The sequence below is a fragment of the Mus caroli genome, unplaced genomic scaffold (genome assembly GCF_978045245.1).
Source record: "Mus caroli unplaced genomic scaffold, Mus_caroli_1 scaffold_8, whole genome shotgun sequence".
Classification (NCBI taxonomy): Eukaryota; Metazoa; Chordata; class Mammalia; order Rodentia; family Muridae; genus Mus; species Mus caroli.
The window spans coordinates 121,665,085-121,676,745 of NW_028227263.1; the positions used below are offsets into that span (position 1 = coordinate 121,665,085).

General features: G+C 40.3%; 1 protein-coding gene across 1 annotated transcript; it reads right to left on the reverse strand.

Annotated features, from left to right (window-relative positions):
- Positions 1-10,134: 10,134 nt before the first annotated feature.
- Positions 10,135-11,052, reverse strand: LOC147003388 (vomeronasal type-1 receptor 4-like). Its single transcript, XM_085842048.1, has one exon. It carries the CDS (start codon positions 11,050-11,052, stop codon positions 10,135-10,137), a length of 918 nt encoding a protein of 305 aa, XP_085698174.1.
- Positions 11,053-11,661: the final 609 nt, after the last annotated feature.

Below are 11,661 nucleotides of genomic sequence, written 5' to 3' on the forward strand. Positions count from 1 at the left end.
AGATATTTCCTAGTTACATACATTTGCTTGCAAAACTCAGGATATCCTCTTTCTTAATAGCTGAGTAATATTCCATTGTGTAAATGAACCACATTTTCTGTATCCATTCTTCTGTCCTGGGACATCTGTTTTGTTTCCAGCTTCTGGCTATGACAAATAAAGCTGATATGATCATAGTGAAACACATGCTCCGGTGGCACGGTGGGGTATCTTTTGGGCATATGCTCACAAGTGGTATAGCTGAGTCTTCAGGTAGATCTATTTCCAGTTTTCTTTATATATTCTACTTCCACTTTTAGGTCTTGGATCGCTTTATTCAATTTCTTCCACTGCTTACCTGTGTTTTCCTGTATTTCCTTCGATGAGTTTTCAATATCCTCCTTAAAGGACTCTATTATCTTCATCAGATAGGATTTTAGGACAGATTCCTGATTTTCAGGTTTGTTGGGGTATTCAGGGCTTGCTGTGGTGGAAGAACTGTGTTCTTATGATTCCCACATATTTTTGGCTTCTGTTGTTTATGGTCTTGTGCTTGCCTATTGACATCTGGATATCCCCGTTGTTTGTTGTTCTGTGTGACTGTCTTAAATCTGTCTGTTTTGTCCCTGTGTTGCTTCAGATCTTCTGGGTAGGCCTGTGGCCCTGGCTGTATCAGACCCCCTGTGGGGTCTTCCAACGGGGGGCACTTCATAGTGGTATAGAATCTGCTGATATGTTTCCCTGGCTGCAGTAGATCTCCTTGGAGGCTTTCAGACTGTTGGATCTTCAGTGGAGCCTTCAAGCTGTTGTACAACTGCCCTTAATGCAGCTGATCCTTAACTGCTCTGTGTGCAGATAAGATCCTCAACTGCTCAACTGCTCTGAGTGCAGCAGGTCCTCAACTGATCTGAGTGCAGCAGGTCCTCTAGGATGAATCAGGATATGGTGTCTTCATGTGAGCAGACCAATTAGGAGTCTTCCCCAGCATCAAGGACTGTGTGAACAAGCCTAGTTTTAATTTCATTCACTAGAAGAGTGTTTAAGCAGGTTTCCAAAAGTAAAAAAGTCTGTTTGGAAAGATAGCTAGCCTATCCTCAGAGGTTATCAAGGAGATAAAACAAGGCATAGTAGAGCACTTGAGAGTTGGGAGCAGGAGACCAAAGTCAGTCCTGGCTACATAGCAACCCAGAGGCCAGCATGGGCTACAAGAGACTCTCTAAAATACAAGACAGAACAGAGGAGCAGGGGAGGAGTCAGGCTAGAGGATATTAAAATGTAGCTACTCAAATTTTTTCTAGTCCTTGAGTTCTATGATTTTGCTGACCTTAAACACCACTCAAATTTAGGAGGCTTTACAATTCCACTAGAAGGCAGGAGGCATTTTCCAGAAATGCAAGTAATATGACAAAGCTTGTTAAAATGTGACAGGTCTTTGTGTGTGTGTGTGTGTTGTACCTGTAGAGACAAGAAAATGGCATCATATGCTCTTTAACTGGTCTCATAAATGGTTGTCTGCTGCCATGATGTTACCAGGAATCAAACCCCAGTTCTCTGCAAAATGCTAAAGCACATAACAGGAAGCTATTTATTTCTCAAATACTCCACTCTCCCCCTTTTACAGGGCATTTGAACTCAGGTCCCAGTGCTTTTACAGCAAATACTCAACAAGCCTTTTAATCACAGCAAATTGCCACAAGATGAATTTATTGTCAGCCTAAGAGGGGCATTGAAATAAAGGAAAAAGTAAGTTTGTGACATGTATCTGCTTGTTAGGATTGAAGGTACTGAAGGACTGACCTGAACCCTGATTGGCTGTCGGTGGAGTTGGGTACCTGCAGGGTTACTAATCTTTTAATATAATGGGAAAGTAAGGAAGAAGTGTTAGCTGGTCAAGAGATGATGAGCTAGATTTAAATCCATGATTTACAGACTATTTTTGAGTCCCAAACTCAGTGGTGGCACTGAATGGTGTCCTTACCTGTAATCCTGTAATTCCAATATGTGAGACAGAGGCAGTATAATGAGTGGGCCAGCTAAAGAGGTTATCAGGCTGGTTAATTAGGGGCACCCATTGAATAGACTTTAACACTGTCCTCAAGACTTCTATAGCTGTTTATAATCTTTTCCTTAATTTGGCCATGTTTTTTTTTTTTATTTTTAACAATCCCTATATAGTCTGAATACATACAACATTATCTGGAAGTCCCACATATAGCCCTCCTTGCTTCAGGAAGAGTAGATTCAAGCCCCTTCCATTTTGTAAAACTATTTTGATAGGGAGGAAACAGATTTTTCTAGTCTTTGGCAAGTCTCTATCAATGACTTCTTGTAAGTTTCAGTACTGGGAAAACTGTAATAATAAGGCTTTGATCCCTGTTTTTCTGACCTCTATTATACTGAAACATAAGAGGGTAGACAAAAACAATGTTTGTAATGGGTTCTCTTTTAAGCATCTTATGATAGCCCAGAACAAGGTGGTTGAGAACTTTTTTCCCTATTGGTAACTCACCATGTAAACCAGATGAACCACAACACAGAAATCAGGGGAAGCTTTAAGTGTTTCCATCTGGATGCATGGGGTTAGGCCAGTAGACCCTGCTTTTTCTGGATGGATTGAGTAGTACATATTGGATAATCATAAGAAATAGTCTGTATAAAAGGCAGGAATATTCTTGGAGTACTTTTTAGCCTCCACATTATCTTTGTCCTTTAACTGGGTTCAAAATAATTTGAATAGGACCTGTTTGTTGTAGTCTACAATTGCTTCTGCAGATTCAGTTACTGAGGCTTTATAAGAAATGTCATCAAAGTAAAGTGGACTAGCATTTAGACATACTAACATTCAGAAATAACGTCATTGTCAGTCACATTTGTGACTACATAGGTGGATTTTAATAAGCCAATGAGCATTGGGTCTTCATCAATCTGGAAATCGTTTTCTGTCTGTACTTCAGAGAGCATACTGTCATTCAGCTTAGGGTAAGCCTTATAGAAATGGCAGGCTTTGGAACATGGATTTGTTGGGTTCTAAATGAAGCCACCAACTAGATTTGCCCCCTTTTAACAGTAGGAATCCATGGTTCTTTGACGAGTTGGATTGTAAAAGTGTCCTTGGATATAGTACTATCCAAATGTAATATACCTTAAGACCCCAAGTATCCTATTTCCCTTCCTGAAGTGGCCTTCCCTCTGTGGGTGAACTGATTGAGTAAAGCATTACAAGGCTTTTATTGCTCTTGCCCACAGGAAGATCCTTTTTGGTCTCCTGATTTTTCAGCTTGGTTTACATGAGTGAAGTTGTCCTTCATAGGTGCTACCCACCAAAATATCTCTAGTGCACACAATCCCATGCACCATAGAAACAGTAGTCAGTACACACATATTTTACTCTAGGTTTTGGCCTAATGTTTGGGCCCTGGGCAATGTTTTATAAGTTTGCAAGATCAACTGAGTGACTATGGGTCAAAAATTTATATTGAGGAACGAGGTCCCTTTGGGTTCAACTTTGTGCAGGTATTTGAGCTCATCTCTATTGGAAGCATCACTAAGGACCCAGGTCAAATTCCAAGGCTGGTAAAAGTTGTTTTTGGAGGAAGAGCCAGTAGTTAAATATTTGCCCATAAAAATATAGGCATTGTAAGTTGAGTTTTATACGATTGTCTTTTTTCTTGAGTACCTGACATTTGAGTAAGATGTATCTGAGTCTGGGTGTGGTTCAACCAGAGGAGCATCTATGATGAATCCACATAACTGATCCTGTCAAGTTTGAGAGCAGTGAGAGTAGTCAGAGAAATTTTGTATGGTCCTATGTGGTGTGACTTCAACAATTGCTTTTGATGTCTTTTAATGCACACCCAGTACCCAGGCTGGCAAGTATGAAGAATAGGTTAAACAGAACCCTCTTAGATTGGCTTTAGCCATGTCCAAGCTTCTTTTGCCCATGGACAAAATTCTCCACAGAATCGAGAACATATTTGGAAGTGATTTCATTAAGCAGAAAAGCTCTTAAGTTAGGAGGTATAGGTCTTCCAAACACAATCTCAAAAGGGGTTAATCACAAAGTATTGTTTCTGGCAAACATTTGAATCCAGAAAAGAGTCTGAATTGGATTCATCCATAGTGAAAAACAGTTCCTTTTCAGTCATAAAGGACAGGTAAATATTCGACTCAGAGAGAGAGAGAGAGAGAGAGAGAGAGAGAGAGAGAGAGAGAGAGAGAGAGAGAGAGAGAGAGAGAGAGACAGAGACAGAGAGAGAGAGACAGAGAGAGACAGAGAGAGACAGAGAGGGAAAGAGAGACACAGAGAGACACAGAGAGACAGAGAGAGAGAGAGACAGAGAGAGAGAGACAGAGAGAGAGAGAGACACAGAGAGAGAGACAGAGAGGGAAAGAGAGAGAGAGAGAGACAGAGAGACAGAGACAGAGACAGAGAGGGAAAGAGAGAGAGAGACAGAGAGAGAGAGACAGAGAGAGAGAGAGAGAGGGAAAGAGAGAGACAGAGAGAGAGACAGAGAGAGAGAGACAGAGAGAGACAGAGAGAGAGAGAGAGAGAGAGAGAGAGAGAGAGAGAGAGAGAGAGAGAGAGAGAGAGAGAATATGAATGCACACCTCTCAGTGTACCACGGCTGAGAAATTGTGAATATACCGTTGCTGAGTGATACTGAAACAGGACGAGTTTGTACATATACAACACTTGGCGCAGGGCTGTGGTTCTGCATGCCTTTATTTAGTCCCAGCACTAGGGAGGCAGAGGCAGGTAGATTTTGATTCAGATAGCCTGGCCTACAGAGTCAGTTCAATGACAACTAGATGTACACCGAGAATCCCGTATGAAAAAAAAGTAAGGAAGAAAAACTTGAATGTCCTTTTAGCCCGGGTTACCTAACTCAAGATGATATTCTCAAGTTCTATCCATTTGCCTGAAAAATTCTTGGTTTTAAATAGCTGAATAGTATTCCATTGTGTAGATGTACCAAATTTTTTTAAATTAAAAAATATTTTTATTAATCATTTCATTCATCTATATTTCAAATGATATTCCCTTTCCTAGTTACCTCTCAGCAAACCTCCTCACTCCTCCCTCATATTTGCTTCTATGAGGTTGATCTTTCACTCACTCACCTCCTCCTGCCTCACTGCTCTAGCATGTTAATGACCTCTACTCTAGGTCATCAAGTCTCTGTCCCTTCCCATTGATGTCAGATAAGGCCATCCTCTGCTACATATGTGTCTGGAGTCCTGGCACCCTCCATGTATACTCTTTGGTTGAGGTTTAGTCCTTGGGAGCTGTGGATGGTCCAGTTAGTTGAGATTATTCTTCTTATGGGGTTGCAATCCCTTTCAGCTCCTTCAGTGCTTCCACTACCTCATCCATTTGGGTCCCCAATATCAGTCCAATATTTGGATATGAGTATCTACATCTGTATTAGTCAGGTGCTGGTAGAACCTCTCAGGGAACAGCCATATCATGTTCCTGTCAACAAGCACTTCTTGGCAGCAGCAAGAGTGTGGTGGTTTGGTTTCTGCAGGTGAGATGTACCTATATGGGACAGTCTCTGGATGGCCTTATCTTTAGTCTCTGTTTTATTTTTTGTCCCTGTCTTTTCTTTGGACAGCAACATTTCTGGGTTAAAATTTTTGAGATGGGTGGGCCCCATCTCTCAACTGGGTGTTGTGTCTATCTGCCAGACTTGGACTCTATAGGTTGTACCTCTCCTTTGTTGGGTAATTCAGCTAACGTCATAGTCATAGGTTCCCAGGATCCTCTCTTTTCCCTAGATTTTGGGCCTTTGTAGTATCTAAGCCCTTTTCTCACCCCTCACTGATACACACTTCTATTCCATTTTCTGACCCTCTGCACTTCTCTCCTGTCCCTTCCAAGATCTGTTCTTGCCCACTTTTACCCTACCCCTCCTCTCTTCCTCCCAGGTCCCTCTAGCTCCTGTGATTATTTTGTTCCTTGTTCTATGTAGGATTGAAGAATCTATAATTTGGTCTTCCTTCTTCTTAAGCTGCATATGGTTGTGGGTTATATTGTGGCTATTCTGATCTTTTGGCCTAAAATCCACATATCAGTGAATACATACCATGAGTGTTCTTTTGCGTTACCTCTCACAGGATGATATTTTTTTAGTTCCATGCATTTGCCTGTGAATTTCATGAAGTTATTGTTTTTAATACCTGAATAGTACTCTATTGTGTAAATGTAGCACATTTTCTGTATCCACATCTGGGTTGTTTCCAGCTTCTGGCCTTTATGAATAAGGCTGCTATGAACATAGTAGAGCATGTGTCCTTGCTATATGTTGGGGTATCTTTTGAGTATATTCCCAAGAGTGATATTTCTGGGCCCTCAGGTAAAAGTATTTCCAATTTTCTGAGGAACTGCCAGACTGTTTTTCAGAGTATAGACCCTGGGGCGAGAACTCAGGTAATTAATTCTAAGTGATGTGTGCTTTAGCTGTCGAGCTATCTTGCTGTCTCTTATTATTGCCAATGTTATCATCAAGATATGGTGCTATAGTTTTGTCAGTTTTTTAAAATTTTTTTATTTTTTATTTTTTATTTTTTTTTAGTTTTGTCAGTTTTAATGTTGGTACAATTCTGTGAAAAGGTACTTGAAGCCTCAGTATAACTTCCTAACTCAGTGTGAATCTATTCCTCAATATAGAATGTGCAAACTGTCGTTTCCTGTTCAATTATTTCAAGCTCTTTCACTATACCTGTTTCTAGTGATTTTTTCCTTCAAATTGGAAATGGAGTGTCAAGTGGGTCAGATAAATTTCTCAATTTGGGGCTGGTATGGCTCAGCAGGTCAGAGCCTTAACCACTTTTACAGAGGATCAGAACTTAATTTGTAGAAACTGTATTTGTAGGCTTACCTCTGTTTGTAACTCCAGATCTAGGGGTATGACGTCTATTATTTTTAATTATTATTTTTAAATTACTTTTTAAATTTACATTATAGCCATTGCCACACTTCCCAGTCCCCTTTACCACCGCTGCTCATCCTACTCCTTCTCCCTCTCAACTCCTGGAGGGTCCTCCCATCAACATGCTTCCACCTTTCCTGGGGCCTCTCAAGAATTAGGCATATCTCCCACTGAGGCCAGAAGAAGCAGACCTTTGCTATATATGTGCTGTGGGCCACTAACCAGACTATGTATGATTCTTGATTAGTGGGAAGGCTCTAGGAACTCCCTGGGGTTCAGGTTGGTTGACACTGCTGGTTTTCCTATGGGGTCACCCAGTCCTTCATCTTTAATCCTTCCCCTAATTCAACCATAGGGATCAATGACTTCAGTCCAATGGTTAGGTATAAGTATCTTTGTATGTTTCAGTCAGCTGCTGGTAAAGCCTCTCAGAGCACAGCCATGATAGATGCCTTTCTTCAATATCTTCCCATTTTTGTCTGTGTATTTCTTTTAGACAGGATCAATCCAGCTGGCATCTGTTGCCTGGTTGGTGGCTCAGTGTCTGAGAGATGCCAGGGGTCTGTGTTAGTTGAGACTGATTGTTTTCCTATGGGGTTGTCCTCCTCCTCAGCTTCTTCTAACCTTTCCCTAATTCAACCACTGGGGTCCTTGACTTCAGTCCATTGGTTGTGTATAATTATCTGCACCAGTCTCAGCTGCTTGTTGAGCCTCTCAGAGGACAGCAATGCTAGGCTCCTGTCTGTAAGCACACAATAGCATCAATACTAGTGCCAAGCCTTGGAGACACCCCTTGAGATGGATCCCAAGTTGGGCAGGTCACTGTACCTCCTTTCCCTCAGTCTCTTTTCCATTATTGTCCCTGAAGTTCTTCTAGACAGGAACAATTCTAGGTCAGAGTTGTTATTTATTTATTTTTTTTTATCATTTGGCAAACCCATCCCTCCACTTGATGCCCTTTCTTTGTACTGGAGGGGGAATATACAAGTTCCCTCTCCCCACTGTTGGGCATTTCATCTATAGTCCTTCCCTTTGAGTCCAGAGAGTCTCTCACCTCTCAGATCTCTGGTTCCTTCTAGAGGGTCCAGCCAACCCCCACTCCCTGAAGTTGCATAATTGCATTCATTTTGCTGGCCCTCAGGTCTCTCCTGTTCCCCACACCTGAATACCTGATCATGATCCCCTTTCCCCTCCCTCACGTGCCATACAGGTCCTTCCCTCACTCTGCCTCCAGTGATTTCTTTCTTCTCCCTCCCAAGTGGGATTGAAACATCCTCATTTGTGCCCTTCTAATTGTTAAACTTACTGAGTTCTATGGATTGTATCCTGGATATACTGTACTTTTTTGGCTAATATACACTTATTAGTGACTGCAAACCATGCATGTCCTTTTGGGTCTGGGTTACCTCACTCAGGATGATATTTTGTAACTTCATCCATTTGCATGTTAAACTCATGTTTTCCTCATTCTTAATAGATGAATAATATTTCATTATGTAAATGGACCACATTTTCTGTATTCATTCTTCTGTTGTGAGACATCTGGGTTGTTTCCAGCTTCTGGCTATCACAGATAATTCTGCTATAAACATACTGGGCACATGCCCATGTGGATTGGTAGAGCATCTTTTGGGTATAAGCCAAAGAATATTACAGCAGGGTCTTCAGGCAGACTATTTCCAGTTTTCTGAGGAATCTCCAGACTGATTTCTAGAGTGGTTGTACCAGTTTGCAATCCCACCAGCAATAGGGAAGTGTTTCTCTTTCTCCACATTTTGCAAACATGTTTTGTCTCCTGAGTTTTGATCTTAGCCACACTGATTTGTATAAGGTGGAATCTCATTGTCCTTTGTTAAGCATTTCTCTGACCAGTAGGGCTTTTCAACATTTCTTTAAGTGTTTCTCAGTCATTTGAGATTTCCCTTTTGTGAATTCTCTTTTTAGTTCTATACCCCATTTTTGATTGTTGTGTTTGGGTTTTTGGAGGTTAGCTTCTTGAATTCTTTATATATTTAGCATATTAGCCTTCTATTGCATGTGGGGTTAGTGAAGATTTTTTTCCAATCTGTGACACCTATTTTTCTTTTTTTTTTTTTCTTTTTTTTATTAGGTATTTTCCTCAATTACATTTTCAATGCTATCCAAAAAGTACACCTATTTTTCTTAAGGGGAGGGAAATCCCCATAAATACATACACATCCAATACACATAAAAATGCTAAAATACTTTACTCACAGATGTAATTAGCATGTCAGATTTTGGGTTTCATTATACTGACTGCTATAACCACTCCAGATACTTATCCTGTGAGCTCTGCCACCTTTGGACATTCTCTGGTAGCAAAAATAAGGTTTACTGCTTGATTCTAATCTAAGAAAATAATTTTCTGACTGAGTAAGCCACTGACAGACAGAGTGACAACTTTGCCTCCACATTGTTCTGATACCTCTTTTCTCCTATCAGATGTGTAGGTGTTTCTGATTGGAAAAACAATTTCACCGTGACCCAGAGTGAAGACATTGCCAAGACCTTTCAGGAGAAGATGTCCAGTGTGGATCCTGGTATCCTCCGTGGTCCTGAGACTTTAAACCTCTTAAGGCTCCTGAGCGTGAGCTGCTTTTGCCTACTTTTCTCTTTACTCTTGATGTAGTGAGCAGCTTGCACTTCTCGAGAGAGCATGAAGTGATGCTGTTCAATGGTTGACTTTCACCAGAGTGTAGTCCAAGATAGCAAAGCATATTTCTCCTAACTAAAATGAAATTAAATGTAATATATGAAATATTAACAAGCATTTCATATTTGAAAAATTTAGTATAACAATACATCCTTATTTGTTCAGATGTAGAACTATGGAGGGATTCTGTTGTTATCTAAAGTTAATGTGTTAAGTTAAAAGGAGAAGAGAGTAATATTTTGATCAGGACCTTAAAACACATTAAACTTTTTAGGAAAAATGGGTTTCACTTGTTTTAGAGCAGCTTGCAGCAAAGTGCAGTTATATACAAGAGAATGGAGGGTGGTGAATAATTCACTGTTTCAGTCATTTTCCAACCAGAAATATTTTCACATCAAGAAATTATTGTAACCTTACTCTGTTACAATTATAGCAGTAAGCACCATACCTTGTTCACACAAGATTTTCAAAACATATTTATGAAATAAAGTATTTAATGGTGTTAGTAAAGCTGTCTTCTGTGCTCAGCATTTTTAGTGACTCTGGCTTTCAACAGTTGAAGAACACAGAACAAGGACCCTTAGAGTCTCTGAAGATCAACAGTAAGGGAGAAATCGTAGGGAAACCTACAGCCAGAACTTCACTGCAATGCCTCAGGAATTGGTGAGAATATATAAAAAAGGTGTAAAAGATGATACAAATAAAATTTAGAAGATAAAAGCTAACAAATGTGACCACCAGCATCAGGATAGTATGGGTTGCTCTGGTCTCAGCTTGGCCTCTGGGGTTCTGATTGGGAGTGAGGATGTGCTGCATTCGCTGGCGATGCCTATGGAGGAGAAGTACCATGGAGACACTGGTCCAGACCATGATGCTCATGAATGTGGCATCATGGGTATACAGCAAGAAGATAATGCCTACACTGAATCCAGAAGTGGAACAGAACAACTTGCTTTTGGAGTCATTTTTATTGTCTGTTATCTGTGGACCAGTGACCTTAATTGGAATGTAGATGTTATTTAAGACACTGAAGAGCCAACAACTATAACAAGAATAACTCACCAAATTTGGGACACTTGCTCTGAGTATAAGTTTACCTCTATTAACAGGAACAAGAGTGAGAAACTGATGGATACTCAGGACACAGGTGGAACATAAGCCTGTGCTTCTTGCCACCATGCGGATGAAGAATTCCAATTTACATTTGAGGTCATTTTGAGGACTTCTTGGAGCAAAAGCCATCATGTTGTTTGGAAATGTAGTGATGAAGAGAATCAAGGCATTGTCCACAGCTATGTGGCTTAAAATCACCTGTCTGGGCCTCTGTTTAGAACCAGTCAGGATTGGAAAGAAATTATGGACAAAGAGAAATACATTGGCAACAATCCCAACCCCAAACTGGCAAAGCAAGAGAATCTGAAGAGCCACTTCCTCAGTGGTTTTCAGGGATTTACCATGAGCAGACATGGAGAGGGCTTTATTCAACCCTGGAGTTATGATTAGGCAGGACACTGCTATCCTCAGGAGTCTGTTCTATTGTCCAAGCTCATCAATTGATTTGGGATAATTTCTTCTCTTGATAAGTGAGACACTATTCTATCACAATACAGGAACTTTGCCTGGAGAACAATGCATGGGCAGTAACTCAGAATAATATTTTTTACTTATTGAATAACTCCTGCATCAAGATACATTTTGTATTGCACCTACATCTTTATGATCAAGTAGGTGAATAACCTTCACAATAATACAGATTTTGACACACCATGGGCTTTGCATATGGATAAAGACAGGAAAGAGGCTCGTTCGTGTATGTGATTCCATCATCAGAGTTCAATACAAGGAAGGAGGGGATGCTGCAAATGGGATGTAACTTAATCAATAAAATCACTTAATCAATGATAAATTAAAGAGTCCGTCAGATTTTTTCATCAGAATTCAATATAATTGGGAGAGAGAGGAGGCTGCAAATGGAATGTATCTTAATCAATGAAACAACTTAATGATAAAAAAGAAAATGCACCTGAAAATAATTAATACAATTTCCTCATATTATCATAACATGTTAAAAACAAA

Coding starts and splice junctions, on each gene's coding strand:
- LOC147003388 (XM_085842048.1), bottom strand. CDS start 11,052: ATGTCTGCTCATGGTAAATCCCTGAAAACCACTGAGGAAGTGGCTCTT.